We start from the raw sequence: 16,016 nt of genomic DNA on the forward strand, positions 1-16,016 counted from the left end.
TGAACGCTGGATACTTTGTGCATGAAGCTGCCTTTTTTAAAAATTACTAGTTCATCATAAAGATATTTGCAGAATTTCTCTATCTTGGATTTTCAATCTTTAAGAGAAAGGAAATGCTGTTTTCCTAATATTACGAAGAAGAATTAACCTAAATAGCCGTGCATCTATCCGCTTAAACAAAAAATAGCCAGTTTATGCATAATATATGTATAAATCATGTGTGATATATGTATAACTATGTATAATCTATATATACCTATTAGAAAAAATAAATAGTGAATCCGATTGGCTATTATAGGAATTCTCTTGATGAAATTGAATGTTGATGCAATGAAACCAATCCCATTAATCTTTTTTTGATAAAAAATGTTGTCAACACCAGACCTCAAGAACAAAGAGAAGCACCTCAACTTTCTTGATACACTATCATATAGACATAAAAAAGACTGCAAATTAATCAAGAATGCAACTTTTATCCCCTACTAATAATGATGTAGCTTTTTCTCTATTGGTTTGTGCCTTTAATGATGGCTTTTTGCATGCTTTTTATCATGTGGGACATTGTAATTTACAATTTTTCCACCTACATGCAATTTGGCTCTCCCATCCTCCAAGTAGTACCCACTTGCAAATTTAGAGATTAAAATTATTATTATTCCTATTCCAAGGCACATAGTTGATAATGGGGTTATTCTTTTGTTTTGTTACCTAAAAGCAAAGTGGCTTACCAATGTCTATGATTATACTAGCAAATCATTTGTAATTCAAATGGAAAATTTTCCTACAACTAATTTCATATTGCATTGGCTTTTATATGAAGGAGAAAAGGTTATATGCATTTGTTTTTTTAGTTCGCGCAGTTTAGGTGGAAGGTGAAGAAGGCTTCCTTTGGGAGTTTTTTTTTTGGGTTTGGGGGGGGGGGGGGGGGAACCCGATCCATCAATCAGATGTCCCTTTGGAAGGACTAGAGTTATAACCTCGCGTCATGATAGGTAGACAGTTTCTATGAAGCTTGTTAGTTGTTTGTCTTGATTTTCTTACCATATTTATTTTTCTTATTTTTTGAAGGAAAATTCAACATATTTATTATAATTTGGTTTTTCTTTTTGTAGAAGAAAATTATAAATCTTCCATATTTGGCTAGATTTAACCTTCAACAGGTCGCATCTCCAAATCTCCATCGCAAAGTTTGTCTCAACGTGAGTAGTACTCTGATCAAATATTTCAAACAAAAATTATAATTACCGTCAAATATGTTACAGTTAGAAGTGTGTCCTCCCAAAAGGTAATGGAGGCATGAAAAAATTTCCTCGGGCCGGAGAGTGGCTCTCGAGTGCAAAGACAGAAGGGAGCTTGAATTGACACTTAATGCGTCTTTGACATACTAACATGGTAAACAGCAGCAACAACAACAACAACAACAATAATAATACTAATAATAATTACGCCTCAATCACAAGTAAATTGGGTTCAACAACGTGAATTGTCATGTTCATGTTGCTCCGTTGGAGCCTATCACTGTTTCATATTAAAAGAAAAAAATAAAATTTCACTTTGAATTTATTATGCTTCTACCAATTAGAGGTACTAATTACTAGAGTAAAATACAATCTAATAATCCAGTTAAAGTACAGCAAAAAATTACCACCAAAGTTATTGCTAATACAGTAAAACTTGAAAAGAAATGAAATCCACCTGTCGCCAAATTGCAAGTGCTACTTGTCGCAAACCGAAAGGAAGTTCACATGAAGTTGTAAATTTCAGCAACTCCTTTGCACAAGATTATGCCTACAACATCCTTAAAAGAGTCTTAAAATTCCTTTAATAACATTATTTACTCGGCTAATTGTCTTGAAAAAAACAAGCTAGACAAAGAAAACCGACCAGTATTTGGGATTTGTAGTGTAGCTTAAGTACTGATTTTGGTTGACAAAACATGGATTAAGGAGAGTTGGAGGGGACCATATCTTAATGTTGGTGAATGCTCTCATTGTAATGGTAAAAATGTGGATAACAGCAGTCTATACTTGGAATAGAGAGCTTGGAGATTTTGTCCTATACTCTTTTTTATTTCTCTTTAATACTTCCACCTTCTTGAATTATCTGTCGTGATTTCTAATAATAGTTATCTCAAATTATTTGTCACTTTAGAAGTTCAGGATCATAAAATTAATTATTATTTTCCTTTTATATCCTTAGTAATAATTATATTTGAAGACTACAAACACATAACTTTGTTCAAATACCAATAAAAAAAGATTTAAATATTAAGACATAAATAAGGGTAAAGTAATCGAAATCCCATCCTTTTTTTTCTTAAGATCCATGTACAAGAGAATCATGACACATAATATGAGACGGAGGGAGTACGTAGTTATTCTCTCTGTCCCATTGTATACGATGGATTTGACTAGACTCGAAATTTAAGAAAGATTTTTTTTTGAAACTTATGATCTTTATTACAAATTTTTCTACGACTATAAAATTATGTCACAGAGAGTAAAAAATAGAAAATTTAAATTATTTTTAAATATAAAATAATTCCTTTTTGGAGTGAAAAACTAAAAACGAAAGCGTGTCACATAAAATGGGCTTGATGGAAAGTGTAAGCTGTTGTTGCCCAATTTTGCCCTCATATTTTCTCAAATGATATATATACTTTTAAAACATCATTTTTGCATAATTATTTAGTTTACAAAATCTATACGAGCATTTTTTATAATTTTTCATGATTTGTAGAGCATTTAAATTTCTTGAATAATTATGAATTACTTCTTCAAATTATTTTGTGGTGACTCAATTACCTAAAATTATTATTTGCATCTATAATATATATTTCAAATATTTTTACCTCATTTTATATAATTACATTAGTATTTTTTAGGCTATTTGTACAATCTTGCAATAATAGCATGTATTTTACAATTGTATTACATTTGTTATCTTATTCAAAGTCAAAATAATAGCTTACATTTTTGTAATCTTCTACTATTATTTTAAAGTGTTAATTTGCATAAATAGCATTTTTATATCTTATTTAACTATTTTTATTTAAATTATTTTCCCCAATTATCTATTTTAAAATTTGGCCCAAAATTGGGATTAATTTTGGACCATTAATGTCACGCCCCAACCTCGCGGAGCGCGACCGGCGCTCAACCGAGTGAACCCGGTCGAGCAAGCCTATCCAGCCTTTCCTACCTGATTCATTCATAATTCGAAAACGAAATGCATCACCATTTGTTAAACAAGGGAGAGATCAGTTATATAAATATGTAAACGTTGCTAGTTCATTTTTACTTAAACACAATATGCCATGGTTAAGTCCTCAAAAGTATATACAGTTAACAATCTAGTGGAATAGAGTTTCAAAATACAACGTGATCCAATGACCACCCCGACACCCATACATGACCCACATAAACGTCTACGGAGCCTTTGGATACAAAAGATCAGCTTGATAATGCCGGCAACAAGGCCCCGACTATACCTTAAAATGTGGAAATTTATACAAAAGAAGAACTACATAACCCTTGGGAGAAATGGGGGTTTACCAAGACTGTTGTGAGGAGAGAAAGAGAGCACCACTATCTGCGATCGACACTATCTGCGATGGAACCACCTATATAAATTCAAAGATGTAGCGCCCCCGACAAAAGGGACGTTAGTACTGTCGAATAGTACTAGTATGTAAGGCAAAGACAAATTTTAGTAGGATGAACAATGAAACAAATAGAAGGCAGTTATAAAAATCAAGAAGTACTTCACAGGATTACGAGGAAACACCAAAAAAGGATCACATAGTTCCGGTCAGTCTTTCCATCTCTTTAGGTTAATAATCTTTAGTGCCAAGCGCCACAACTCATAATGCCACCGTGATATTACACGGACTCCGGTCTCGGCCCGACCGGCTAAGCCATCCCAAGTGAGATATATCCAAATTCAAAATGATAATCAGAAATCCAACATAAATACCACCATGTGTACAACATGGCATCTGATCTCGGCCCGATCGGCTAAGCCATCTCACTTGGGACATAAGCTCTTTCAAATATTCATTTAATTTCTGGGGTCTGATTTAATTAGGCTATAATTGAAATGAAAGTGGCTATTTGTTAAATACCCAATGTAAATTAATTAAAATAATTTACAAAAATAGGTGTTAATTATAAAAATGAATTTCATGCGTAGAAAATAATTTTAAAATGTATATTTAGTAATTAAAAAAATTACACATGATTAATTTCTGGATGAAAATAGTACAAAATCATATGATTGGGCTATAATTGCAAAGTTATTGCAATTATAGCCAAAAGGTGTCAATTTGGCTAATTATGAAATAATTTGGTCTTAATAGGACCAAATATAATACATTACATCAAGAAATGCTTTTGAAATAATTTGTGAGGTAATTTTGTAATTATTTCTCAGAAATAAAATGCTGGATAAATTAATAAAAATATAGGAAAATTGTGGGAAAATATCAATTGCTAATCAATGCATGATTTGAAGACATATATGCAATTTGAAATATTTTTTGGGAAAATTTGGGTATCAACAAGGGGAGTGCTAAAACAAAGATAGAAAAGAATGGGGAATGGGTTGGGAGAATCTTCCACTAAAAAGGTGCCATGAGACCCTAACAAACACATAATATTGATATAATGCTCAAAGTGAGCCAGGGCTATGATCAATTTCCTAATAATGAGTTCAATTGCGCTACATTGTTAAATAGATTGAAGGTGTTAAAGGTTCCGGAACTTGTCATAGGAATTAGGGAAAAGACTCACTTAAAGTATGTATGGCTAACCTTCTTCTTCTTAGCGTTGAACTCTTGGTGTCCGAATAATAGGCGTAAGTTCCGAGTTAATCATATTAGATGAATTGCCTTAATGTGTTGGGTTGAAAGATTTATGTTCCATAATTGTTCTAAGTGTTTACGTTGAAATCATGCTATTTGAAAATGTGATTATGTTCTCCAAGATTTTTCATTCCTTATGTGCGCATGCCTTATATGATAGCATTTATTGACAAGGATGATGATGTTACTTGAACAAATAAAAAGGAAAAGACTTGAATTATAAAATATGTCCAAGTACCAAAAACTACTTAATAAATGGGGTTGTATGTGACGTGTAATGGAATGGTCGAGCATTCTGTCAACTGATTCTTAAGTATTTTCCTTGATTAGAATCTGCTGAACCTAGTCTCTATTACATGTTGTGTACTTTTACCATGATGAAAATATTTCCTTATTTGTTATATTCAGCCTTATGTGATTTCCTTCCTTATTTAGTATTTGCCTCTTACCGTTTAAATTTAACTCCTTAATTAAAGGAAGTACTTATACTGATTTGATTCTAATTAGTACATAGTTCCATAATTACTGCTGAACTATGATTCTTGCCTTATTTTCTACTTGTTTTCAAACTGTAAGTACCTTGCTCTTTCATTAGCACAAAAGACACGAGCACATTGTTTCAAAAACTCTCTCTCACACAAAAACACTCTTCTGCTCTCTTTTCTCTGGTTACTTGCTATTGTTCTAAGTCAGCCGGCTGCAAGCCAAGGCTGATCACTCTACTCTCTTGCTCCTCACTTTGTGTTTACTGCCTTCTTTACTGGCATGTTCTGATTTCAATTCAAGTTCCAAAAATAATATGGTCCTTTTATTACTTCAATTCATTTTGTTTCTAGTCTGCTTTTACTTATGATTTTGTTGTGAAACCTGTAGTTGATATGTTTACATTATTAGCATGTTATGTACTCCCCTTCCTTATGATCAGTATGAACATGTTACCTCCCTCTATGTAGTCTGTCTCCATGTGATCTTGCTCTATCTTGTTTCTGGTATGAATCTCCTTGTAAAATAGTCTGTACTCTTAAACTTGTATGATTCTTGGATTGATTTTAAATTATGTTGATCCTATATTGAACCCCTTAAGTATTGATGATTCTGTAACTATGTCTAATAAGTGTTTCTGAGCATATCTGTACCAATTCCAAAGACGTCTTCCTGCTATATGTTTACCATTATGTGCTTTACCTGTCCCTAATTCCCATTTACCCCTGTGTGAAGGCTTGTGGTGCTAAACCTGTCTTGGTTCTTCGTTCTATGTGTGATGCTGAACCTATTTTGTTTTTGAGGTTAGTCTGTTGTTTGTTGATTGCCCTACTCTTTTCAAAACTGTCTTATTAAATAACTCCTCTGTTGTTTTACAAAACTATTTTCAAGTCTCTTTTCAAATTGTTTTCCTACTTAAACGTTTTTTTCAAAACTATGTCAAGCACTCTCACTCTATTATTAGATCCCTAAGTTTTGCTTCTCTAATGTCTGACTGCTTAGGGATCCCTATGAGATCCCTCTGAGCTCTGATGCATTAGAGTTGGCCCTTTCACACTGCACTTACTCAAATATGGTTGTGAAATTTGGGTGTGAGCACTGCCCGGGATCCCTTGAGGTCCTTAAGGAACTCTGACACACCTGGATATTGAGAAAGGCTATGAAATAATCTGAGCAGTAGAGGTTCTAGGAATCTGAGCCTACTTGCAGGCTCCCTATAGTGTAACTTCTTATTTTCTTTATCTATTAAGGTAATTCATTCAATGTTGGTTTGTAATATTCATTGTAAACGAATATTAGGGTGATTAGTGAAAGGGGTGGGTGGTTATATATCTGTGGGGTAATACGGGTAGAAACCATGCCTATAGGAACTTGTTAATATACTTGCTATGTTTGCTTAACCATACTAGTAACCATGCCTATAGGGTTTAAATGGTTCCAATAATAGAAATCATGACTATAGGACCTAAATGGCTTTATAATTAGATAACATGCCTTAGAATCTGATCAAGTTTGATTTCTGTTACAACAGGCATTTACATTTGTTTTCACTAGAAATCATGCCTATAAGTTTCTAATATCAGCTCTTAACAACTAGATATCATGCTTATAGTGAATAAAATTAGGACTGCCTATAGAATTAAAATCAATTTAGTTACATAAGTCAGTCTAATTCGTGTTAGTTCATTTGAAATTGGCTTAATCAATTATCCGCTTCTTTAATCTATCTTTTAAACATTACCTTCATTCACTACTGCTAGAAAGCATGCCTATAGGAACTAAGGAGTCCATTTTGAAAACTGCTCACTATTTTACTATATCAACGTAGTTATCATTTCTTAGGACATCACTGTTCTGCATTTAGGCAAGCCTATAGGGCGATTTTAAATTCTGCAACTCTGAAACTATATTTTTGCTACTTAAAGCTGTTCAAATTTAATAAGTTTAAAATCAGTAGGCAAACTGATTAGGACCTTACTGTCAAGTTTATAAAAAATAAAGTTGCATATTTTTGTGCATTGACATCCACTTAGATATCCTGTTTAGGTCTTTTCTCTAATAAAAACTGATCTTGTTTGTGTTTGAGACGTGATGCTTATGTGCATTACTTGTGGAGGTAAACCTGGGCCTCTTAACTGTTTTTTTCTGCATTTATTTGTTAAGTCCTATGTGTTCTTGCATTTCTCCTAGAATTTTCTCCTTTTAAAACACCTTAGGGGTTGTCTAGAATTGCCCATATTTAAAGGTCCTAAAATACCTCTAGGGATACGAGAAAGGGACGGGTAGTGCACGCATAGGACATACTTAAGGTTGCTAGAACGTTTTAGGCTATGACCAAGGGGAGGGACTTGGGTAGAAAAGATATGATGATTACGCGCTAATGTCACGTGTAGCCCCTCATTGAGGAGTATTTACCGGACATTGCGTAGGGTGATCCTGTAGGCTAATCAACCAAGGACCCTTCCTTCCCAAATTCCGTTAGCTTAAACTTTACTTTTCTATATGTATAGAATTTATTTAAGCCTTTCCTTTGTCTCATTATTTGAGTCATGTAATGTCCAATACCTGCTCTTATTTGTAATTATGTGTTTCAACTACTTATTTGTTAAAGGACTAATTCATAAATATAAGTTCGGCCGAAACCCACAGTTGTGGACCGAGAGGGGTGCTTAACACCTTCCCCTCAAGGTTATTTCGAGCCCTTACCCTAAATCTCTGCTAATGCAAACCAATCCAAGAGTTAATTGCTCTAGGTGCCCTAACGCACCATAATCCGTTAGGTGGCGACTCTTCAAATACCCAAATCCCAAAAGGAAACGAGTTATTACCCCCATGAACGTCAGAACCCAGACTTTCTTCGCAGAGGAAAAAAGGGGGTGCGACATCATGGCAACTCTGCTGGGGATACCTTTAGGCTCTTACTATAACGAACTTATTTTTTATGAATTAGTCCAAGCATGCTTTATCTCGTACCCTTTTCCCCTTTATTTGAATTTAATTGTCTGATTTCGTTTAAGCATTTATGATTCTTTATCCCTGAAACTGACTTGTCTCTTTGTTTTCTTTTTCTTGTAACTGTATTTCAATTATTTAAATACTGTATTTATTTTTCCTACGTGCAAATACCTGACTACATGCTATTAATTACTGTATAAATCATGCCCCACATCATATTCCACTCGTGCGTGTCCCATAGCAATGCTTACTGAGTGGTTGTGCTCTTCCTATTTATTACCCTTAAATTCGGAAAGACATATTTGCGGTAAAACCAGTCGATCAGCGATGCAGTCGACAGTTCCGTACCTTTCCCCCTCAAGTTGTCCGCTTGAGGGTACCAGTCAAAAACCCCATAGTAACCTTACTCTGGTCAAAATTGTGCATGCATCATAGTCAAACCTAGTCGGATCAATTATGTTGTCCACATAATGATCCTGTAAGATGAGCCCTATCCAAAGTCCACTGGGGTTTCCATAATCCCAATGGACACAACCACGTTCTGTGCATTAATTTGGAGAACTAAATGTCAATATGCTAATCATGAATGTATAAATAGTCGAGTCTGGTGGGGGAGAAAATCCTAACCCTTTTGTTTTGCAGAAAATGAGGCACGAGGTCCCCAGATTCGGTATGGTCAGCATACCCTCACTCTTGCTAGACTGGTGGAGGGATCTTCCATCAAGCGACCAAATCAATGAATGGAAAGAGAAGGCCGCCAAATCTAGCGAAAATTTGGAATATCTGGAATACATTCTGATGGAGTTTGAAGGAAAAGTGAGAAAGGGAGTCACCGACTGCCAGAACGCTGAGGAAGGCGAAGGAGGACATTTGGCAAAGACATTCTTACTGATGAACCTACGCGAACTGGAGGATTTGATCGACAAGAGTATTCAGCCTGAGGAAGGTCCTTCTGGAACCAAATAAGCTAGATTTTTTTGCTTTCCTAAAAAATGTAATAAGGCCAAGTGCCAGTAGTGACTTATCTTTCTATTATCTTAGTGTTGTTTTGGGATTCGTCTATTTTTTTTTATTATGAAATGAAGCATTTATTGGAATTTAAAGTTCTCCGAATCTATTTTTCGCTAGGACTACCTCGGGCACAACGAGACTCCCAATTAAGACGCAAGTTTACATTTCCGCAATATGTGTTTAAATACTGCAAACATTTAAGAATCCTCACTGACTTGTTACCTTTTGTTTTTTCTTATTTTGATTATTCCCATCCCCTTAGGTTGGTTCACTCATACTGGCCTCATCAGCGTATCATACCAGATCTAGAGGCCTTCCTCCTCCTCCTCCTCCTCCTCCTCCTCCAAGCAACACAAAAGGTAGAGGAAAAGCAAAAATGGATGACTTAAGTGGTATCCGAAAGGAGAATGTTGAGAACGCAGAAAACTAAGCTGGACGTAGTACTCCGGCTCCAAATGATCTAGTCTTGAGACTGGAACAAAAGATACTGGAACTACAAGGAGAACTTGAGCAGGTTCGCAACTTGGCAAACTTGTCACTCACCCTAAATGTCCCCAACATCCACCAACAAAACACAAAAACCCAGCACCCCTCAGAACACACAAAACCAACATCCACAAAATCTTCCCGCACCGAATCAATATGCAACTCCACCCTAAAATCTCAATCCACTACCAATACCAACTCTGCCACAACATCACCATCAACCAATTCAGTACCCACCAACCACCACTTAACACACTCCCCAAAACACACCACAACCCATTCCCGATCCCCAAAACTCCACCAATGACCATCACTACATCCAAGTCCCTGGAACCCATCAAAGCAACCCTATATACGTAGAAACTGTATCTCTTATACACTAGAATCCTTCGAGAAGGACCTGCTCATTAAAAACATAGCTGAAGAGCTCAAGATGTTAACAAGCCAAGTTCAGGGTGTTGAAAGCGACAAAGGAATAGAAGGTTTAAACTATAAAGACCTATGCATACAACCAGATGTAGAACTGCCGGAGGGGTACAAACCTCCCAAGTTCAAGATGTTCGACGACAGAGGTGATCCCATGGTTCATCTAAGGACCTATTGTGACAAGCTTGTCAGGGTCGGGAAAAATGAAAAGATTCAGATGAAGCTCTTTATGAGGAGTCTTACTAGGGATGCTTTGTCCTGGTATATCATCCAAGATCCCAAGAAATGGTCCAATTGGGTAGGTATGGCATCAGATTTTATGGACCGGTTCAGGTTCAACACAGAGAATGCACTGAATGTTTTCTATATTCAAAATCTTAAGAAGAAACCTACTTAGACTTTCTGTGAGTATGCTACTCGTTGGAGGTCGGAAGCAGCCAAGGTCAGGCCATCTTTGGACGTAGAACAGATGAACAAATTCTTCGTCAGAGCACAAGATCCACAATATTATGAAAGATTGATGGTTATCGAAGACCACAAATTCTCTGATATCATCAAACTTGGAGAAAGAATTGAAGAAGGAATCAAGAGCGGTATGGTAACAAATTTTAAGGCACTACTAGCCACAAATAAGGCGCTACAATCAGGTGGCATATCGAAGAAGAGAGATGTTGGGGAAGTAATGGTAGCCCAGGGTCCAAAATCTCCACTTATCTATCAAACCCCTCCACCCCCATATCAAACACCTCCACCCACATATCAAACACCGCCCACATATCACACACCTCCGCCCACACACCAAGTATCACCGCCTACATATCAACCCTCATCTCCCAGATACTCTCAAACAACCACTGTCCTTCACATCTATAACTCCCAACCACCCCACTTCCAATCACCACCAGCTTGCCAAAATTATCCAAGACCAAGACCTAACTTCGACCGCAAATCACCCAGATAATACACTGCCATTGCTGAGCCCATTGTCCAGTTGTACGAGAGGTTGAAAGCCGTGGGTTATGTCACTCCTATTCCTGCTATAGCACTAGAAAATCCATCCCAATGGGTCAATTAGAACAAAACGTGTGCGTACTATTCCAGTATGAAGGGGCACACCACTACTGAGTGCTGAACACTGAAGGATAAGATCCAGACGCTTTTTGACAACAAGGTTATATAGGCGAAGGAAGCCGCACCTAATGTACACAATAACCCTCTCCCTGATCATAGAGGTAGTGGAGTACATGTGATAGAGACGAATGAAGAATGGGACCCTGAGGGGTCGATTGGGCTTATTTAAGAAGGCGATGACTTTAAAGTCACAGTCACACTTACTCCTATTTAAGAAGGCGATGACTTTAAAGTCACAGTCAGACTCAGTCACCAGTCGAGGTTAAAGCAACTGCATCAGTTCTATTTGAGGTAGAGGTGATTCCGCCTGTGGCCACCCCCACTCCATTTGAAGTAGAAGTGGTTATCCCTTTCACAGTGGCAGTATCAACCACACCTCCCTTCGATTCAAAAGCAATACCCTGGGATTATGTTGTTGAGGCTCAGCGAAAAGGGAAGTCCAAGGTAGAGGAATCTAACGCTGTATAAGGAATGACTAGAACCAGAAGAGTATATACACCTGAACATTTGGGAGGTTCTAGTAAGGAGGCTACTACTAGGCAGCCTATCACTGAGACCGGGCTAGATGACCTGTGGAGGAACGTACAAGCAAAGGAGTATTCTGCTGTTGATCATCTAATAAAAGTCCTTACTCAGATATCTATCCTATCACTGTTGCAAAATTCAAAGGCACACAAGAACGCTTTAATGAAAGTGTTGAGCGAGGCTTACGTACCCAATAACATCACTGGCGGAGAAATGGCCAACTTGGTTGGGCAAGTACTGGAAAGTCATAAGATCATCTTCCACAAAGATGAGCTGCCGCATGAGGGATTGAATCACAATCGAGCATTACATATTACAATGCAATTTGAATACAAGTTCATTGCAAGGGTCCTAGTTGACGGAGGTTCAAGCCTAAATATTTGTCCATTGGACACTCTGAAAAGGTTGGACAAGGGTTTCCATGAGATACGGGTAGTAAGCATGAATGTGAAGGCTTTTGATGGGTCCCAGAGGACCACGACTTGGGAAATCAACCTTTGTTTATAGATGGGGCCAACTTGGTTTGACATCGAATTTCAGGTACTCGACATACCAGTCTCATATAACCTTCTGTTGGGCCGACCATGGATCCATGCCGCTGGGGCCGTACCTTTCACACCATATTAAGCTGTGAAATTCGAATGGATTCATCAAGAGGTGATCATTCATGGAGATGGGAGTAACCCCATTTACACTAGTCAAACCATCCCGGCCATTAGACATAGAAGAAGGCTAGGAGGAGAAACCTATCATCATATTAAACGGGTCAATGCCATCGAGAAGGATAAATGGTGGAGTGGTAAAATAGAAAGCATATTGACCTGGTCTGGATGTGAACCTGGCAAAGGATTGGGAAAAAACCTCCAAGGTATCACCAAACCGATACAGTTGAAAAATCATGGTACAACCTTTGGGCTCAGATACCAGTACACGTGGAAAGAGTACAGGAATTGGTCGCCTCTATAGCGTGGACCATACTACCCTTTCGAGGAACCAGTGCCATGTTTGGAACAAGCTTTTCACCAAGCTGATACAATATGGGGGACTGTAGAAGAGGAAGCACTAGCTGGGTTGAAGAATTTGTTCTTGGAGGATGATGACATGGACTCCAATGCCATAATTGAGGAGGAGGAGAAGAAGGCCTCACTATTCAGACCATGAAGAAGGGAGTCATTTTCAGGAACTGGACTGCCACACCATCCCAAGCCCGCTGAGTCCCTGGTGTTATTATTACTTTTCCTAATGAACCAGTGACTGTGACATGTAATGAAGCAATGCAACATGAGAATAGTGATTCAGATGAAGAGGATGAGATACTCGAGGAAATTGTTAGAGAAGTTGAGAATTTTGAGAACAAGCCTAAGTACAACTTGGACGAAACAGAAGCAGTAAAAGACCATCAAGGAGACGCGCATCAGCATTTACTTGTCACTGACAGAGAAAGAAGAGTACGTTCGGTTCCTAAAAGAGTATGAGGACATTTTCACATGGTCATATGACGACATGACCGGTTTGAGCATGTCCATAGTAGCTCACAAGCTGCCTATGAATCCCATGTGTCCACCAATCAAGTAGAAACTCAGAAAGTTCAAACCAGACATGAGTTTGAAAATCAAGGAGGAAGTTACCATGTAGATCGAAGCCAAAGTTCTCAGGGTGGTTGAGTACCCAACTTGGTTAGCTAACATTGTGCCAGTTCCGAAGAAGGATGTGAAGGTCAGAGTATGTGTTGACTACCGGGATTTAAACAGAGCAAGTCCCAAGGACGACTTCCACTACCGAATATATACATTTTGATCGACAACTATGCCAAGCATGAACTCCAATCCTTTGTGGATTGCTTCGCAAGTTATCACCAGATCTGGATAGATGAAGAAGATGCAGAGAAAATAGTTTTTATTACACCTTGGGGTGTATAATGTTACAAGATAATGCCATTCGGTTTGAAGAACGCTGGGGACACTTACATGAGAGCCATGACAACTATATTCCATGACATGATCCATAAAGAAATAGAGGTGTATGTGGACGACGTCATTATCAAATCCAAAAGGGTCGCAGATCATATAGCGAACTTGAGGAGATTCTTTGACAGACTAAGGAGGTACAACTTGAAACTAAACCTCGCAAAGTGTGCATTCGGGGTTCCCGCAGGAAAATTATTAGGATTCATCATCAATTGTCGAGGGATCGAGCTGGATCCGTCTAAAGTCAAGGCTATTAAGGAGTTACAACCGCCTAAAAGTAAAAATGACGTGATGAGCTTCCTAGGATGTCTCAACTATATCAGTCGCTTCATAGCACAGTCCACAGTCATATGTGAACCCATCTTCAAAATGCTGAGGAAAGATGCTGAAACAAGCTGGACAGAGGATTGTCAAAAAGCTTTTGACAAGGTCAAGGAGTACCAATCCGCACCACCGGTTCTAGTCCCGCCAGAACCAGGACGACCTTTGCTACTCTATCTATCTGTATTAGATGGAGCCTTCGGATGTGTTTTAGGACAACATGACGAGACAGGAAGAAAGGAGAAAGCCATATATTACTTGAGTAAGAAGTTCACACCTTATAAAGCACGATATTCTCTACTTGAACGCACTTGCTGTGCTATGACCTGGACAACTTAGAAATTGAAACATTACTTCTGTGCCTACACTACATAGCTCATATCCAGGATGGACCCTCTAAAGTACATATTCCAGAAACCCATGCCGACTGGAAAGTTGGCCAAATGGCAGATACTGTTATGTGAGTTTGACATCGTCTACATAACTTAAAAGGTGGTCAAAGGACAAGCATTGGCAGACCATCTTGCTGAAAATCTGGTGGGAGGAGCATACAAACCTTTGAAAACATATTTTCCCGATGAAGAAGTGTCATTCGTAGGGGAAGACATTACCGAAGCATATGATGGTTGGAGGATGTTCTTTGATGGAGTTGCAAATTTCAAAAGAATAGACATTAGAGCAGTTTTGGTATCAGAAATGGGTCAACATTATCCGGTATCTACTAAACTCAGATTTCCCTACACCAACAACATGGCAGAGTATGAAGCCTGCATACTAGGACTCAATATGGCAGTTGACATGAACATTCATGAGCTGCTGGTGATCGGTGATTCAGATTTGCTTGTGCACCAGGTACAAGGAGAACGGGCCATCAAGAATTCCAAGATATTGCCATATCTGCACCATGTGCAGGAATTGAGAAAGAGGTTCACGAAGATAGAATTTCGACATGTGTCCAGAATTCAGAATGAGTTTGCTAATGCATTGGCCACTTTGTCATCTACGATACAACATCCAGATAAGAATTACATTGATCCCATTCCGGTGGAGATCCATAATCAGTCGGCATATTGCGCTCATGTTAAAGAAGAAACAGATGGAAAGCCTTGGTTCCATGACATCAAGGAGTATCGAAAGGAGAATATCTAGAGCATGCAAATAACACTAAAAAATGCACACTCAGGAGATTGTCAAATCACTTCTTCCACAGCGGAGGAAACTTGTACAGGAGAACTCCTGATTTAGGTTTACTAAGATATGTCGAAGCAAAAGAAGCTTCTAAACTGCTTGAGGACGTACATATTGGGACACGCGGCCCACATATGAATGGTTTTGTATTAGCAAAGAAGATACCCAGGGCCGGTTACTTTTGGATGACCATGGAAACAGATTGCATCCAGTATGTACGCAAATGCTTTCAATGTCAAGTGCATGCCGATATGATAAAAGTGCCGCCGAATGAGCTCAATATAGCAAGCTGACCTTGACCATTCACCGCCTGGGTAATAGATGTCATCAATCCTATCGAGCCCACTACTTTAAATAGGCATATGTTTATTCTGGTCGCCATTGACTACTTCACAAAATGGGTAGTGGCTGCATCTTACAAAGCTATAACCAAGAAAGTCGTCGCAGATTTTGTCAAGGATCGTATTGTCTACTGATTCGGAGTTCCCGAGTCCATTATTACTGATAATGCTGCCAATATCAACAATGATCAGATAAAAGCTATGTGTGAAGCTTTCAAAATCAAGCATAAGAGTTCCACAGCCTACAAACCTCAGATGAACAGAGCCGTAGAAGCCGCCAACAAAAATATCAAGAAGATATTAAGAAAAATGGTAGAGAAC

General features: G+C 38.0%; 1 protein-coding gene across 1 annotated transcript; it reads left to right on the forward strand.

The window, feature by feature from the left end:
- Nucleotides 1–14,964: 14,964 nt before the first annotated feature.
- Nucleotides 14,965–15,315, forward strand: LOC138872781 (uncharacterized). The gene has a single exon (XM_070151197.1). The coding sequence runs from the start codon at nt 14,965–14,967 to the stop codon at nt 15,313–15,315; it is 351 nt and encodes a 116-aa protein (XP_070007298.1).
- The last annotated feature ends 701 nt before the right edge of the window (nt 15,316–16,016 follow it).

Source organism: Nicotiana sylvestris, chromosome 7 (assembly GCF_000393655.2).
Source record: "Nicotiana sylvestris chromosome 7, ASM39365v2, whole genome shotgun sequence".
Lineage (NCBI taxonomy): Eukaryota > Viridiplantae > Streptophyta > Magnoliopsida > Solanales > Solanaceae > Nicotiana > Nicotiana sylvestris.